Here is a 19,416-nt window from a genome sequence, read left to right on the forward strand (position 1 = left end):
TCTTATAATTACCATAAAGATTTTTGTTGGAGCTATTTGTGGATTTTTGTACAATGAGGGTTTAGGATATGATTAGAGTTTATTAAGATTGAGGCTTTTTTAGGTTGGTTAGAAATTAGAATATATTTAGGATTTTTTATACTAGCATTTGATATCCTAAAATTTGCTTATGCTCTTACTAGCATTTGATTACTTCTAAGATTTGATACTATTATTATAAATGTTTTGGAATATAATTAGTATTGTTCAAAGAAATTTTAATATGAAATTGTGAATTTGTGTTGGTAGGGTGCAATTGGAATATGTGTAAGTGATTCATCATTATACATTTTTGGAAATCAATTAAGATGTATATGTTTATGATATAAAGGTTTTTGCCTTACTTTGGAAGTAAACATTTATAATCAAGATGAAGTAATATAACAATTATTTTTTTCAACACCAAACATACAAGACACTAGTGGAAATATGAGAAGATAATTTCTAATGTGTGTTATAGAATTGAAGCTTTTACTATAAAGAGAGGACTTATTGCACAAAAATTAATGTAAAAATCTATATAATAAAGTTAAACATGTCATAAAAGAATTTAACTATTTAATATCTTATAGAAACAAAAGAATGGAATGAAACCTTCTATTAAGTGAGTTATTTTTTATATTGAAAAAAGTTATTTTACTTCCAAAGAATTACATAAATCCAATTCACAACAAAGTAATAATCTTTCAAGTAAAGAATAAAGAGACATTTGAAAAGTACTTTGGAATTTGAAGTGTTGTAATGATGTAGTAAGTAACATGCTTTTAAAGCATAATTTCAAAAAAATTAAAGGCAATATGATAGTTACTTTTGATATAACAATCTATAAAGCTGTAAAAGATAATAAAAAATATCTACATAAAAGGTTGATCTTTGCAAATGAACAAGAACATTTTCAAAACTATGGATTAATGAAGCATCTATTACAAAGTCTTCTAATCTTTGTAGTAGAAGTTCCATAAAAAGAAGAGAATTAGAAGATTTAAAATTATTATTAAATATAAAAAAGCTTGAACTTATATACTCTTAAGTAAAAAAGCTAGTGAGAAGGTTTATAAGAAAGTGGTTGAGACTTGTGTATAAAATTAAAAAGATAGATATTGGATTTAAAAACTTTTTATGAAAGAAATGAGCATTCTAGCAAGTCTAAGCCATTTGTGAATGTAAAATTCACCCCTCAACCCAAATTACAATATGGTCTCAATTAAGAGTTGCTTGTAATTAGTAGTGTGAAGTAGAAGTAGCAAGAACAAAAATATAAGAAGCACAACACATAAACAAGTGAAATAAGTACAACCAAGCAATTATAATCTATAAAATTAGTCATAGTATGTTCATTTAATTTTTATCCAATAAAAAATAAAAAATAAAAATAAAAAAATATATTTTTAGAAAATTAACTTTTTATCTTTTCAATGATATAAGAAACATATAAATCTGAGTTATTGTGAGTAAGTTATGAAGGTTTAAAAATAACAAGTAAATAAATAAAAAGTTAAGTAAATAATTTTATACCTCAAGGATAACTTGTTTAAGAGATCAAGAGTTCGAGCCTCACTAAGGCTCACAAGTAGTATATATGGGTGTCTAAGAGAGGCTATGAGACCTTAGTCTTATCCTCCTAACTACCTTCAAGGTGCTACAATCCATATGGGACTTGTGTATCTTCTTTTTTATAAAGACTATATTAGCTGCTGGTCCTCCTATTTTCTATTAGTAAAACCAATATTTTTTCATTTTTAAATTTATCATGGTATTTAAAAACACCCAATTAGCCTAAGAACCTTTTTTGGCCTTCAAACCTTAATCCATTTCTTCATAATGGCTCCCGAAGTGGTAAAATTCATTTTTATCAAAATCTTAGATATTACTCTAAAAATTCCTAAATAATTCCAAAAAATTTCTAAAAAAATATGAAAATATTTTTATAATATTAAAATCAATTTAAAGCTATATTTTATTTATCTTGATAATTTTTATAGTAATAAAATAAATTTATTTCTACTATAAATCCTACTTTTTATATAACTAACTAAAAAGACATGAGGTTCTTTTTTATGCTTCTTCTAACTACTAACTAAAATTTATAGTTTTTTTCTTTTTTATATAAATAATACATATAGATATAAATCCAATATAAATATTGATCTTAATAAATAATCCTTGATACTCAATAATAAATAAAAATACTAAACCTACTAAGATAATTGCTTCTAAGAATTATTAAGATTCCATTTTTACAACCAATTTCTAATTTTTTATTTGTCTTAGGATTTCTACACTACTCACTATATATTGTGGTTTTAAACACTCTAAATGCATCTTTTTATCCTAAAATAATTAATGAGTCAATTTGATGATTCATACTATTTCAACTTTATAAAATATTATTTTGTAACAAAGGTAATGCAAATGAAATAGGCCAATTTTTTTGCCTTTAAAGAAGAAAAAAATATTTGTATTTAGGAATAAAATTAATACAAATAAATTTAAGTAAGTTATTTAAAAAAAAATAGATAAGAAAATTACATTTTTTAATTGATGTTATGTTTCAAATTGCAAAAAGAATGTGTTACTTGCATGACATGTATATTACACATCATGATTTAGAGCTTAAAAATATCTTGCTTAATATCATAGAAGAAAATATTATAGATAAAAAAAATTGATATACAATTGTTAAAGTGATTGATTTTGGAATATCTAAGATTGAAGTTGGAAGCATACTAAAAGCTATAATGAATAAGCATGTTTATGATAATAGAAAATACATGGCTTTTGAAGTATTAAAGAATCAATTTCAAAAAATAACTATGTATTTGAAGAAGATGATTTTTTATTTTTAATAATATATTTTAAGTTTCTTTCTAAAAATGATCCATTTTATGATATAAGAAGGTCAAATGATATATTAAAAATAATTAAAAAAGATTATAGACCATAGTTATCTTTAAATTAATTTAATTGAATTCATTCAAATGTGTTGGAATATCAAAAATATGAATCTTAAAGAATTAAAAGATTATTATACTCTTGTATCACTCAAAAAGTCTAAATAATCACTTAAAGATGATATGATATTAAATTAAAATGGCTATTCTCAAAGACAAGAAAACTAAAAAGTCTTGAAATAAGAATAAGGACTAAAAAAAATTAATAAAACTGAAGAATGTTTCATTCTTGCCTCCATATATACTATTTAAGTAGGAGCTACATAGTGATGTTCTATAGAATACATGTCTAAATTATAAGACTTGTGTCTTAACTTAGAAGGCAACTTTTCTACATATGTGCTATATAATTAGCATATATTATAAGCTACCAATATGTGTAACATATAAATTACTTGTTGGCAAAGTATCTAATCTATCAATCAACTATAAATATGTATAAAGTCAAAATCAAGCCATGAAGCTTCTAGAAAGCTATTTTACAAGATATTATTAAAAATATCTACTTTAATTTACTTCTATTTATTCATATTATCTAAATCATGATTGATGTAAATATGTATGTCCATAATATGAAGCTAAAATCTATTGCAATGACCAAACTTTACAAGTATATGTGAAAGAATGATTCAATTAAAATTATTATATACTCAATACTAAGTTTTTTTGCATGAAGGAAAAAAATTCATCAAACAATAGAATTACAAATAATACAAAATAAATTATCATTGGCAAAACTTGCACTAAAAAATGAAAGAAAAATATATTGAATTGATTAGATTGACAAAAATCAATTTAATTTTTTTATACAAATTTTAAATGCTATAGTGATGAGTATATGATTTAATATGAAAAAAAATTTATAAAATATAATTAAAATTTAAAGTGTTTATTATGCATTTATTTATTTTTTAATAACTTATGATTTAATTTTTAATTATAGATTGATATACTAAAAGAAATACTTATTTTAAATATCACAATTATATATAAGTGATGTAAAAGCATTGTGTCTTGTTGGAATGGATAAAATAGACAAGACAATAACAGCAAAGGTAATATTTAATAATATGAAGCATATATATGATGCCTCATGCTTTGTTGATTGCAATGTAATGAATTTGTTATAAAACCTCATGCTATATTTTTAAATAATTATAAGATAAATCAAAACCAAAGGATTTGAAAGAAGTTCAAGAAATATTGAAATTCTTGACCAAAAACAAAGCCATCTTAGTCTTTGATGATGAAAAGAATTAAATTCAAATTGAAGATGTTTTGAACATAAATAATTTAATTGCTAGAAATGATAGCACATGAATTACAAAAACTTCACATTAAAATATTATTAAATATTCTAATACAAAAATATGTAAAATAAATGTTCAAGGACTTGATAAAAAACAAGTTTGAAGTTATTTACTTTTTCTTATTGATATGAAGATAATATCAACAAGAATAATATTGAAAAAAAAAGATATTGAGATGTTAAAATATCTACAAAGGTTGAAAAATGAAAAAGAGGTAGATAGGGATGAAAATAATAATGACCATAAGATTAACATTATATTAAGAATAAATTTTGACAACTTAAAAGTTGAAAGGAAGAATATGTTCTTGGACATATGATGATTTTTTTATAATGACTTGTGTCTTGATGACATGTTGAAAGGAAAGACATTATAAATATGAACTAACAACAAAGAAAAAAAATTAGAAGTTGTAAAATTTATATTAGAGACATTAATAAAAAAAATTGTTGATAGAAATAAACAAAGATAGAATTATAAGAGTGCGTGATTAGCAATATGATACAGATAGAAAGATTATTAAAATTAAAATAAATTTTAAAAAGATAAAAATATAAAATGTGAATGTAAAGCCATCTCATGAAATCTCAGAAAAGAAATTATAATGATATTGTAATTCTTTAACATTTGATGAAATAGGGATATGGAATTTTCATATCATTCAAGTATTTTTGTATTTTTGAGATGTATATTCATGTAAAAATAGTTTTAATAAATTTATTTAATTTATATTATTATAATATTTGTGTATTCATTAATTTTTTTTATTAATACAAAATTCTAAATATTTATATATAAAATATATTATTTTATAGTTGAAAGGATTGTATTACAACAATTAATAAAATATAACACATTTGATGAAATTAAAAGTGATTTTTTTTTTATCACTTTGAATATTAAGCTATAATATTGAATATTGATAAAGATTAAAAGATGCCAAAGATAATTGTCTATTAAAGTAATAATCCATTTTAATCTATAGCAATATCAAATTCCAATTACAATAGTTGCTATCAAATAATCTATACTTTTGTAAACCACATTTGACAATGTAAACAACTTATTCAGTTAAGCCACCAACTTCATGATGATTTTTATAAGTGGTATGATGATCTATCAAAGTTTTAATACGTAAAGCTTCAAATGCCTCAAGAAACTTTCTTCTTTGATCCATTAAGACTTCAAGAGGTGCTCCAAAATGTGCTAATATTTGATTAAAAAAAGCCATAGCTTCCAATTTTGAAGTATTTTTTGATAAGACTACAAGTTTAATCTACTTACTAAAATTCTTTACCACCACCAATACATATTTAGTTCCACATGAGAAAAAAATAAGTACTCTAATAAATTCCAAATATCAACAAGAATACAAATCTATGATAAATAAAGGCTTCAATTAATGTGATAAGATATTAAAGCTTAACCTAATTCAATCACACACTTCACATTGAAAAATATATGTAGTCACTTGTTGATATATATCATTCCACCAATATTAGTTGGACAATAAAGATTATATCCTAAACACTCCAAAATGTCTAAGTTCTTTATGTAATTTTCATATTAATAATGTTCTTTGATTTGGTCTTAGAACTATATACTTAGCTTTATCAAGCCACATATAAAATAACAAATTTTTCTTCTAAAAAAGCTTTATTATTTGGTGACTAATCTTATCTCTTTCTACATTAGAGATAGCAAAAGAAAATATTCCTTATTGAAGCTTGTGCAAGCTAGAAGATCTTCTCACACATTACTAATTATTTGATTCATCTCTAATTTTTCATCTAAATTTTGATTAAGAACCATAGTTGTAAAACTTGAAATTAAAGTCAAGTATGTGGTTGCATGCCATCTAAAGATTGCCTCTCTATTGAAATCTCTATGCTACCAAGTTCTAGTTAAGTCTTCTTTCAAAGGACTTAGATGACAAAAGTCTGTTGGCATTCAAATTGGTAATGTATATTTGATGTACAATCTCCAAGTTGTATTTTTGAAGCAAGAAAGGCCATCTTGCAAGTTTTCCAATAAACTCCTCTAATTCCATAAGCTACTTCAAAATTTGATTGTTAATTACCAATATAAATTATTGATCATACAAGTAAGGTTGAAACTGAGCAATGGCCTAAATTACTACCAAAGCTTCTCATTTGTAAGATGGGTAATTGGACTCTTCATTTTTGTAGCTTCTAAAAAAAAATACAATGACATATTTCCCTCTTATATCATCCTTTTATATTAAGATTGTTCCTAATCCTACTACACTCTAATTCGTGTGTAGTTAGAAAGGTCTAATGTCTTTGTATATTAAAGCAATAGAATTGAATTCAACTTTTGCTTTAATATGTCAAGTGCATATTGTTGCTTACAATTCTAAGTCCATTATTGATTCTTACATGTAAAAATAATTAAAGGCTTGGCAATAAAATTAAATTTTTTAATAAATCTTTAATAAAAATTTATTAATCCTAAAAAAATTGAAGGTTGTGAAATATCACTTGGTGTTGGGATTTTTTATAAGTAATCTATCTTTTCTTATTAAATTCTAAGATCTCTTGGAATAATCATATGATGGAAGTATAATAACTATTCATGGAAGAATTTATACTTGCTATGATGCAAGCCTAATCTTCATTGTTGTAATTACTTAAATATTGTATATAAATACCTCACATAATCTTCTAGATTGCTACTAAAAATGATAATATCATCAATGTAACATCTAGCAAATAATAAGCCACAAAATATGTGGTCCATCATCCATTGAAACTCAGTTGGTGCATTCTTAAGACTAAACAAAAATAATTCCTAGTAATAGAATTGATTTTTATTATCTTAATCAATTCTTCAAAATGTTGTCTTTATTCGATATTCAACCAATAATCATAATTGATAATAACTAGATCTTAAATCCAAAGTATTAAATAGTTAGAATAATCCTACTATATCAAATAATTCTTTTGGCATTGACATTAGATATCAATCAAATTTGGTCTTATGATTAATAAGATGGTAATTTCCATACATCTACTTCTCTATCTTATTGCCAAAAACATTGTCCTTCAAAGACATGATTGTAGCATAAGAATATTTACTATTAGAAATTCCAATCAAGCTTATAGCTAATAATTCTTAACAAATTTGGATATTAATTTTTTTGAGGCATTAAATTTATAAGGTCGTCAAAGATTGGATGATCAACTTTCAACTAAATATGAATAGATTTGCTTTTATAACCTTTAAGATTGTCATAGCTAAAAACAAAACAATTGAAATATGAGTGAATAATAGCTAGTATATTTTGTGCTTTGGCACCAATAAGATGTAGCCTTCATTCGAATGGCCAATCATCAAACTTTGTGGTCTCTTTTTTCTCAAATGGAGTACCAATACATGTTGGTACAATCTTTAACTACTAATTTGTTGAAGAAACATCTTCTATAACTCCAACATCTTCACTTATTTCCAAATGAGGGACTTCATCACTATAATATTTGTGTAAATTGATAATGTTGGTAGAATATGAAGTGTCTTCTAAAACAAATTCCATGAAAGAATCTCATGAGCATTTTTTTTTTCTAAAACTTTGGATAAAAGAGCAAAGATACATTGAGCTTATATTCCATTAGTTTTATACCACTTTAAGCAAAAAAATGACTTAGATTCCTCAACTATAATAAATTTAGGAGCCATTGCATTCTAATCATTGTTCTTTGGCCTTATAGTATTAAAATGGTCATTAAAACACTTTTAATAATAAGGCATATACCAAAAATTTATATTAAAGTATTAAGGTTTATAATTTGACTTAAAAAAAAAATGACATTGTCTTTCAATGATATCATAAGCAGTTATGGTATCAATTAAAAAATCCATAGCATGCTCTCTTTTATTGGCATTAGCTTCTTCATAGGTTTAAAAATTAGTATTCCAAACCATATCAAGTCCATGTGCATAGAATATAAATGATATTAGAAATGTTACAAAGTTAGAAAATGCACTATAAGGTGTCCCCATCTTATTAATCAAGGTAAAAAGAAGCTCATCAATCTTAATGACAATAAAAAAATATTCAATTATCATCTAAGATATCATTAACTTTTGATCCAAGAGGCTACTTAATCATAGAAAGTATTGTTATAAGTACATGTGATAAGGCCAGATTCGTCCAAATCAAACAAGGCCAATGAACATAAGAGCCTAAAAGCCACAACATCTACAAAGTTTGAAAGTTAAGAAGTTGATTAATATATTTATTAAACTCCAATACTTATATTCAAATATCACCTAATATAAGTGCATTTTCAAAAACATATCCAAGTAATGTGATTTGATGCATAAACCACCATTATATAAGTTGCATCAAATCCATAAATAAATTGAATTGAAAGTCATTCAACTCTCGACCTACTCCAGCATATAAATGACATTGATATGGCTATTTAGCAATCAATAAGTCAATATTATCTAATTTCTTCAAATCTTTATTGCTAATAAGGATGAGATCTCAAAAAAATTAGCTGAAACAACCAAGAATGGTAGAAAGTTATAATTACTTAGGATACAAAATCAAAAACCTTTAGAGATAATGTTGAGTTATTTTGTTAAGTACAATTCTATTATCCACATGAATATACTATCTAACAATAAGCCTAGCCTTTAATATTGCTACCAAACTTGTATTAATGCCTACAAAGAGCTTGACAAGAGTAATATTTTATCTAATAGATGCTAATGAATAAGTTGAGCAAAGGTAGGTAATAAAGAAGAATTTAGTATCTTCAAGATATCTAATAAAGATATTATCTCTTAACATTGGTAGGAGAGTTATATATGTATTTTTCATAGAAGAGATGAATCTTTTTAGTATCTTATATAATTTTTTACAGATGGTGGAATATTTGGTTCTATAGAATTGGATATAAATGCTAATGATTCTTCTAATAGAACCACTCCATAAGGCAAGTCAAATGCAAATGCACTACAATCAAATAAGATTTCTGCCAACATAATCATAAAGATTATTACAAATGTAATTAGAATGAATTTTTTCCTTCTATCACTAGTAGACCACCTTAGTTTAATCCATACTTCTTTAGTCCAATTATTTAGACCAAAATCAAATGAATAAAGTACCTATTGATTAACTAAAATATCATAGTTTGTAGCAGTAGTCATTACATACTTTAGAAATAAGTGTGAATAAGGTCGTCCAAATCTAATGAAAAATATCAATTGCAATGGCTGCTTGATATAGTTGGTAGTTTGCTCCTTGCCTCCTATCAAAGTCTCAATGGTGAAAAGAGAAGGTTCTAAGTTCAAAGGAATAAGTCATAATTTTTAAACAAACCTCTTATTAATCATAATTGATTAAGTGCCAAAATCTATCAAAATATATAAAGATGTGGCATGAATGGTATTGCCACAAATATGGCTAACAACAAGCATGTTTTTATCATTAATTAACCATAAAACTCTTAGGCACAAGTTTTGATGTTCTCAAGCAAGTTTAGTTGCAATATCAAACAAAAATACTATCTTTGTAGCCAATGGCCTATCATTTGAGGTATTTATGTTTGTTTCGTTTAAGTGACCTTCATCAAACATAGCAATAGTTTCAACTACAAGCTTTGCTTGCAACTTAGCTAAATCTACCTTTGTTGAAGGCTTTGTGACTGCTTGAACTATCTATAAAGATGACATAGGTACCTTGCCTTCTAACATTTATCAACTAGTTGAAAAATTCCTATTGATTTAAATTCCAAAGCCAACAAATCAACATTAGAAAACATATTCATATTCAATACTTTATAATTCAAAGCAAGTATTGTATCTTTAACACTAGTATCTCTATCTTATGTTGAAGTTGACCAAGAATGTCTTACTACAAAATTGATATCTCTAAGGCGAAATAATAAAAGCAATCACACATAAGTATTAGAATCTCTACAATTGCATGGATGGCCCAACAAAGTTTCTAGTGCCTTATTGTAGATCCTATATTCTTAGTTGTTGTTTGGGCTCATGTTGCAGTTGCAACTACCATTTGTCTCAATGCACCAATCATATAATATTTCAAAAAAAAAAGAACTTACTCTACCTTAAAAATAATATTTTTGTTCATATCTTTATAAAATTAGATTTATCATAATTTTTATCATAATGCATAATATATATATATATATATATATATTACTCAAATAACACGTTTTTTTTACAATTTGATATTTAATATCAATTAAAAAAATTTAAGATACTTTCTCTTCTTTTAATAACATATCATTTAAATTTATTTGCATTAATTCTATTTTAATATATAAGTAGTTTATTTTTACTACTATTACAAAATATTCACCATATTTAATGATAATATCTTTTATTAAAAATTAATATTTAATAAAATTATAATTATATAAATTGACTAAAATTCTTATGTCTTTGATAAAAAAAAAATAGTCAATATATTCAATATCCATCTATTTAGTTGCACACAAAAGTACTAATCACTTTGGTTTATAAACTTGTTCTTAAGATACATTTTTTTAATTGTAAATTTTATATTTTCAAGACTTTTCATATCTATTTATTATTTTTAAGCATCCAATTTTTTAACTTCTATACAATATATGTTTTCTAGCCTTAATGATAAATGCTTTGTTAATCTATTATATTTAAAATTCTTTTTTTTATTGGCATGGATTAACCAAACATGCAAAAACTAAATATCACCTTTTATTTCATAAAATATTACAATATTAAAAGGAGAAAATTTATTGGCTTCAAATTTCTTGAGATATTGATTTAAAAGCATATCATTGTCAATATCACAATAACATTTCGAATTCTAAATTATTTTTTGAAAGTTTCTTTATTATTCAAAGATTGTCATTCAAAAAATTGAAAGATTTTTTTTCACATCAATTTTTTTTTCTTTAATTATGTACTAGCAATTAAAATTTATTTAATATAAGAAATAAATTACTTAATAATAATGCAAATTCTAATGCATTATTTTTGGAAGTCATTAAATGTTCAAAAACCTTTGAAACATATTCAATATTTTTGCATAAATTTTTTTATTGTTTTTTATTAAAAAAGTCATTTTTCTTCATTAAAACCTTAAGAGTTCTGATATATTTAAGATTTTTTTAAAATATCTCTACAAATACCTTAAATATTTGTTATTTTTTCATATTGTTCTATTATTCTTGGAAACATTGACATAAAAAATCGATGTAAATAGCTCCAAACCATAAACATATATTTTTTGATTAATTCTAAAAGATATGCTATAATTTTTGTATATAAAAACTCAATAAATGTGGAGAATATAAGAACTGAAAAACATAGGAACATAGGAAAGAAGAATAATGGAAATAATGAAGCATGGATAAACAAGAAAATGGATGAATGTTCTATAGATTGTACTCTCAAAAAGCACAAATTTTTGCTAGTATTATATAAAACATAATTTCATCTTAATACCTTTTTATTTTAATTTATAAAATATATTTGATTATGTTTAAAAAATTAATAAATAAAATATGTCAGTGATATTTTTACTTCTAGTAACAAACAAATAAGTCAAATTAAAACACTTCAAATAGATAGAAACTTTGTTCTAAAGATGATTTTCCTAAATACTTGCACTTACTCTACAATTGATATTATCCCATACTACCCTAATTTGACCATTCTTTCATGCAGTTTTTTTTTTTTTTTTTTTTTTTTTTTTTTTTAATAAGTTGATTGATGTTACTTTCAAATTTTCTATTGATTAATCTCTCTTTTAGGATTGTTTCAAACTGTATACTTATTAGTCTATAATTCTTAATTTTAGTTTTTATACTAATAAAATTAGAAATGTTACATTATACAGAAACCTTCTTGTTAAATTCTCAATCCAATTCTTTCTACTTCCAAAATAGAAATAGCTTGAGGAAGAGGAAAAGGAAAAAATATATATATATATATATATATATATATATATATATATTAAAAATATTCAATGAAGATGGAAGATGAGTAAACTAGGATTCAGAAATGACCAGAAATAGAGAAATCTTGTTGCAAAAATTTCACATTGAACTAGTTAATTATTTACAACCAGAGGTTTGAATTTGGACTGCCTCATCTACATATTGTCATCCTTGGTAGCACAATATGAGGTGTAGATTGAAAACATATTTAGATGCCACAATTCTCAATTACTAGAATCAAGCATTCTCAATTACTAGAATCAAGCATTCTCAATTACTAGAATCAAGCATTGGTTGGAATTAGAGTAGCTTATATGACAAGTTTACAACAAACAAAATCTTCAGCTAGGAAATTCATAGTAATTTTGATTTTAGGCAAAGAGATGTGAAAAAACTTGGAATCTTCCTGAATTCTATTTCTCTGCACAGGAAAAATTATTGATTTATCATACCCATACTGCAGATATGATAAATTGCTTAAGTGGTCAGGAATGGATCGCCTACCTTAGATCCCTCGTTTGAGGTCCTCTAACCTCCGTCAAAACTCTTACAATATGGAACCAAATGTAAAGCTCGAAAGCCTCCACTCATCTCCGTTCCTTGCAAGAGTAGTTCGAATCTAATGCAGAGCAGTGTACTGCACATCTTATTTCGAGATTAGCTATCAGCATATATCTTCGACTCAGCGAATCCTGTTAAATCATCGAGAGGAGACAATCGATGTGCTAACAGAAGAAGAGAAACTCGAGTGAACAACTTTATGAAGATTACCTCCTTTCAAAGAAGCAAATATCTTTCAGTGTCTCATATATAGAAGAATCCGTCATGAAATCCAAGATCAGATGCAAACAAACTTTAATAAGAAAAATTACGTTCTACCTTCCCCATATAATATGAATAAAGTCACATTTTCGGCAAAGTAAGCGGCAAGAAGCTTTATGTTCCGACAAAAAAAATGATTTGCACGAACCTGATAAACTTTCATACAAATCGTTTTTCTTCAAATTAACATACTGAGAACAAGATTCTACATGTAAGCGACACATAATACCATAACCACAGATAGTATAACACAAAATGGGCAAGGTGCTCACATGTTCTTTACTTCAAAATTGAGTACTAGAAAAGTGCAAACTCACCCCAGCCCACTGAAGAAAAGTGACCTTAACCTCAAAGCTTTGCTTAACTAGGCAGCAATATTACACAATTGCTGCCTAGCTAGAGGAAATATCATCCAACAACCGTAACCATTAAATTAATTCGAAATTTGACACGTGTGCAAACTTCAAATACTGCATTGTACAGTACCAGAAGACAAACAAGCATTCTAAATACAAGATGTTAAAATATGTGAGCATAAAAGAGTCGAAAGACTAGCAGCAGAACCAACTGTGTTAGAATCATAATTGTACAAGGGTGATTTTAGACACTACACACGCGCAAAACCCCGAGTGTCGAGAGAAAAACCAACTTATGCTTAAATAACAGAGCGAAAAGTATGACAAGCATCCACTACAACAGTCGTGATTACTACCAGATTCAACGCGCCGTGCAAACTAACCACATCATCACGTGGGTCAAGTCTCAGGTGATTCTGAACCAAACGAGTCCAGCATCCAACAGAAAAGGTCAAAGGACAACTGTAGGAGTCCTGCGGGAGGCTGTCTGGAAATAAAAGAGAAGGTTCTTGCAGAATCCAATCCAAGCTGCACTTAAAAAAACATGAATGTCTTCAGTGAGTAGGTCACACAGGTGATAAGAAAGAAACCAAAGTCTGATGGTCCTTGAGACAAAAATCAACGGCGTGCAAGAGCCAGCAAATATTACCAGCAACGGTGCCACTTTTAATTCTCCGACATTTAAAGCCCTCTCCAGATTGATCAGGTTCCGAATGTGGCCAAGGTCCTGCCGCCCAGCATGGACATTCAGTAAGATAAACCAGCAAGAGAAAGGCATTTCAGCCTTTATACCCCAACTAATACTACCTACATTCACGACCCACAAATCAAAAGTTCCTCATATCTGAATCTCACAGCTCAAGTTCCAGTCGGCCAATCATACATGATACACCTTATCACTGCTGTAAAAAAATCTTCCAATCACAAGAGCATTAGTGAGATATGGCCTTCTTGGCACGCAGCGACTCTAGCGCTGCGTGCCGCAATTCATTCTCTCGCTGTTTCTGATCATATTCTCCCTCAATCTGCTCCGTTCCTTCATGATTATCTATTTTATCCTCCCCGTTTAAACCTCCAGTACTCATTGAAAGTTTTTTGTCTTTCCGTTTCTGCTTCTCCTCTCTCTTCCGTTTATGCCTTTCCTCTCGGCGGAGCCTTTTCTCTTCTTTCCTACGCCGTTTCTCCTCCTTACGTCTTTCTTCACTTCCTCTTGGTGAAAAGCTATCTTCATCATTGTCTCTAGCAAACCCATCGTCTTCAGCCTTCTGTACTCTAGACTTCTTTGAAACGTTTTCCCTGACCACACCAGAGTCATCGTCATCGAAATCAACAGATCGCCGCCCGTAGTCTTCGCTCTTCCTCTCTTTGGAGGGACTCTGAAACGTTTCGACAACTTTCCTCGACCCCCGTGTTTCTTTGCGTACCTGTTGCCTGTCTGGTAGAGGACTTCTCTCTCTCATAGTAGGTCTGTCCCTCTGATCAGTGAAGTAACGATCCTCCCTTCTAAAATCCATGTCACGTTTTCCATTACCACCATCCTTTCTGAATCTATCCAGGACGCTTTTCCCATTATCATCGTAATACCTGCCCACCTCACGACTATCACTTCCAGACCTGTCGACACCTGTGTTGCGTTCAATTTCACTGTGAGGGCGTTTTTCACCAGGAACACCAGTACGGGCTCTGGGAGACTCTTTCTGACCCTCATTTGAATCGTTATGGACCCACCGCTCTCTGGTGTTCTTGTCAGACCTGTGATACCCACTTCTCCTCTCCTCCATATCAGTAAAAAGCCTTTTCTCTCCGTCTACATCCCTACCACCTCTCCGAGACTCTCCCTCTTCTTCATTCAAGCCACTATGAGACCAGTTGTCTTTTTTCTCCCTGACACCTCGGTCAGATCCTGACTTCCGCTCATCTACGCCACTGTGCATTTTTTTATCACTGGCAACCTCACTTGCCTCTACTACCCCGACAATTTTCTCATCTTTGTCACCAAGCACACGTTTATTTCCAGTGCTGCCGATTCCATCTCTGTCTGACACTGCTCTCCAGTCATCACCGTCTGGAGGAGTCGCTCTATCTCCAAAACCAGTAGGTCGACGGAGAGCTACGGGTGGAATTTGATGAGGTTCTGGTCCTCGGAAACCTGGAGAACTGCTTAAACGTCTTTCCCTCCCGCCAGGCCGATCCACTCTGAAGATAGAACAAGGTGACGGTGAGATCATGGTGCGTATGTTGTGATATTGTTCTGAAACTAAAATAAACAAGGGTGATTGCCCAAATGACCAATATAGCACAAGAACTCAGCCAACCATGGATATGGAGAAAAGTGCGATGGTCAATCGCAAGAGACTGACCTCTCAGGGCTCCGAAACTCTCTCCTAAGATGCCCCCCGTTTCTACGACGAGGACTCCTGAAAATCAGATATCCAGATTTTAGAACGGAGCATCACACTTCTAGTGTGATCAAACAAATAACACGTAAGAAAGACAATCGTTATTTGAACTGTACTTCGTTCATGCATGGGCATTTCAAATAGTAACCTGGCACGGCTTCGTGGCGCTGGGGAAAGGGAATAACTTGAAGACCTTCGTGCGGGTGGAGACCGTGAAGCGTAACGACGCCTCACAGGAGACCTATGTGCAGGTGGAGACTTTCTTCTACGAATCGGTGATCGTGAGTAGTTCCGTCTCACGGGGGAACGTACAACCCTTGAGACACGAGACGGTCGACCAGGTGAAAAAGATCTCCGACGTCGCCGAGGTGATCGAGAAACACTTCGAGAATACCTGGACAAACTAGAATCTGATGATTGCTTGGAACGTTGGCGCCGTCTAGAATCTCTGCACACAACATCAGCACATTAGCAAAAGGACATAATATTTTCGTCAGAAGTGGGACATATTTATGGATATCTACATTACACCGAATGTACAAATGGAAGTAACGACTCCGCATAGATACAGGACCCAATGAAGCTGACAGGGGTGGACTGTACCGGCCGGGTGAAGATCGAACTTTGCTAACCGACCTTCTAAATTGTCTGCAAATGTAACACAAATTTCATCAAAACTCAATATATAAATGCACAAGCATCCTCTTTTACACATCACTTTAACGGGAATGAATAGAAGCTTGAACTTAAATTTAGCAAGACTGGACCAAAATCTCCTCAATGTACTGCTGAATATATTTCTCCAGAACCAAAAGCCGCTTTCCGAACTCTGCAGACTAATACATACGTGTGTGAGAAATCAGAAACTACTAGAATAATTAATATAAACTTCTTCCCTCTCACTAATCGGGATAAATAAAAAGAAATAATATTCTGCATAATAATGAAGACTCCAGCTAACATCATCCAGTGGAATAAAAATTCAAGTCTCAAGTTGAACTCAGCAAACGTATCAGATCAGGCCACAAACCCGTTCCCCCGCCTCGATCTTATGTCATCAGAATGTTTAGGGACCCGATCTTTGTCAGCAAATCCATTAGCTTCCTTGACTTTCTTTGCAGCCTCTGCTGCTGCGTCCTGTTGATGTGAGCACGCACTACTTGCTTAGAAACAATTAGTAGTTCCACAAGGAATAGAAGGTATACTAAGTATACTTCCATGGAGAATTAGGTACCAGCAGTAAATACTACGACAGTCTACATAATCCGCATATTGCACGGGTCAAAAGGATACGACGAGGGAAGTGACTCACTTTTTCACGTTGTCGCTCGTCCTCAGCTACTTTGTCGAGATCCCTCTTGCGCTGAAGCTCGGCTGCAATGCGCTCAGATTCGGCCTGTGAGCACGTAATGATCAGATAAGCACAAGACGAGAATTATTGCCTCAAACTGAAGAAGGCAATACGTAAAAACTGGATGATACAGATTATGTTTTCACCTTTGATGAACAAGCTGAAGTGATGCAACAAGAGAACAGATTCGAAACACCCACTCATGGAAAGTAGTGTAAGATAATCAGAAATTAGAAGAATGTTACCTTTTTAAGGCGGGTCTCTTCAGCCTTTTGATCCAAGAATTGCTGCGGAATACCACTGACATTGGACTGAGCGCTCATCAACAAGCTCCAAAGCTCTTTCATGAATTTTCCCGTATTTTTCTCCATGAAGCCTGTAAGCTGAATCTGAACATGTTTTCCATCTACATTCTGGACCACGACAAATGAAAACAAGGGGTATTACCACCAAATTTTGTGCGCTTACGAGTACAAAATGAAAACAGTACGGACATTCACGGGTGTAAATCTGTCTTGTTAAACTATAAAGTGGCATTAACTCTCTTCACAGTACGAAGGTCAGAAGATTCACATTGTGCACCCACCTTTTCTTCGAGCATACCATATATAAAATTAATTAAGACTTCATCTTCAAAGCCAAGTAGTTCCGTCACTCGAGTAGCTACCCAGGGTTTAATAACATCCATTTGAACCTTTGAGGTGTCGATCTGTAGACAAACATTGCGCGCAAAAACAAAAATTGTAAACACAAAATGATACACAAATTCCAGGTAAATGGTCAATATCTGGTTGTGTTGCATACTAATATTCAGAGGACAAAACAGTCTTTCCATTATAAAAACACCAAAAACAACAACAAAACTAAAAACCAAAAAATATATAATATGGATATTCCACAAAAAATTAGGTTGAATAGGCGCGACCACAATTAGCACTCACCGTGACATCAAGCTCGGGCGCAAATTTCTGAGACTTCAGCAACTTTTTCATCTTATTAGAAAAACGAGTATCCTGATCCGCGGACGTTCCCTGCTCAAGGACCAGACCACACTCATAAATCCGCAGCACTACTATGACTCTACAACGCAGCAAGAGATAGAAAGTGACAACTGCCCCAAGCAGAAAGAGCGTCCCGGTAGCAAGACGTGGGCACGGCACACCGAGCAAGCCAATAATAATTAAAAAAAAAACACTACTTCATGACGCGTTTACAGCACAGAAAGAGCTCCAAGTAGAGCTACTCAGCAAGATACTCAAAACCCCAAAGAATGGAAGGCAGTGCTAGGAGAAGACAGAAACACGCACCCGAAAAAAACCGCCCGACATGGTGTAGGCGGGAAGAGTGCCGCCGTGACGATTCTGACTAGAATGCAACACACAAAGACGCGGCAAGGCAACGATGCATGCCCGATGGTAGAGTTCACACCACACTGCGCGAGAAAAATAAAAAAATAAATAAAACAAAGTGATGCAAGTGCAGGGCTACAGAAGAAGAAGAAGCAGCAGAATAACACTCCGCAAAGCATACTCTCTCTCACACACACCAGCCCTCCTCAAAGCAATTTTCTCGGTAAGCTCCGGGCAGGGCAGGGTAGGGCAGAGCGAGGCGGCTGCCCGAACGGAACCCCTGACGGAACTCGTCTCTTCCGTCGGACAGGTTAGCAACTCCTAATAGGCAACTCCGAATGTAGTCAGCCCTTTTTAGTTCTCTATCTAAACAATTGTTTTAATTTTTTGCACGTTGTCCTTCTATACCATGTATGCTTCAGCCTAAAAATTCTTTAAACGTTGTATAAGAGGTGGGGCTTCCAACACCATCATGTTGAGAATGTGGGATCTTTTTGAATATGGTCTTTGGATGAAATGGGTTTTTATTTATTTATTTATTATTATTATTTATTTTTATTCTTATTGAAAATGAATAATAATGTCTTGTTAACAGAAGAGTGATATCTTATGAACACCTCCCATGTATGTATATATATTCACCTAAAAATTGGTGATTTTTATATTATAAAATATATTAATTTATTTATAAAGATCATAATAAGGCATAATCATTCTTACTTTGTATACATTAATTTTTGCAAATAACATGTTGCCAATAGATATATTTTAGTAGTTATCAATAATCTTAGATTCAATTTTCATAAATTTCAATTATATTATGTTTTTTAAAAATATTATGTTAAACTAGATTCGTA

General features: G+C 30.4%; 1 protein-coding gene across 5 annotated transcripts; it reads right to left on the minus strand.

Moving 5' to 3' along the window:
- Window positions 1-13,656: 13,656 nt before the first annotated feature.
- On the minus strand, window positions 13,657-18,726 carry LOC112279963 (uncharacterized). 5 transcript variants are annotated; one of them, XR_016502271.1, is made up of 12 exons: window positions 18,518-18,726; window positions 18,152-18,241; window positions 17,797-17,919; window positions 17,456-17,623; window positions 17,172-17,255; window positions 16,890-16,996; window positions 16,463-16,507; window positions 16,008-16,307; window positions 15,821-15,877; window positions 14,344-15,656; window positions 14,110-14,187; window positions 13,657-13,988 (listed from the first exon to the last, which is right to left on the minus strand). XR_016502271.1 is itself a non-coding variant. In XM_024514792.3 (11 exons), exons 1-10 carry the CDS (start codon window positions 18,536-18,538, stop codon window positions 14,393-14,395), a joined length of 2,259 nt encoding a protein of 752 aa, XP_024370560.1. In that variant the 5' UTR covers window positions 18,539-18,726; the 3' UTR covers window positions 13,737-14,187; window positions 14,344-14,392. The 5 variants fall into 5 exon arrangements, 3 of the variants coding, with proteins under 3 accessions (XP_024370560.1, XP_024370561.1, XP_024370559.1); XR_016502270.1 differs by having other exon boundaries at window positions 14,110-15,656; XM_024514792.3 differs by having other exon boundaries at window positions 13,737-14,187.
- Between the last annotated feature and the right edge of the window lie 690 nt (window positions 18,727-19,416).

This window comes from Physcomitrium patens, chromosome 3, assembly GCF_059467195.1.
Source record: "Physcomitrium patens ecotype Gransden chromosome 3, ASM5946719v1, whole genome shotgun sequence".
NCBI classification, from domain to species: Eukaryota; Viridiplantae; Streptophyta; class Bryopsida; order Funariales; family Funariaceae; genus Physcomitrium; species Physcomitrium patens.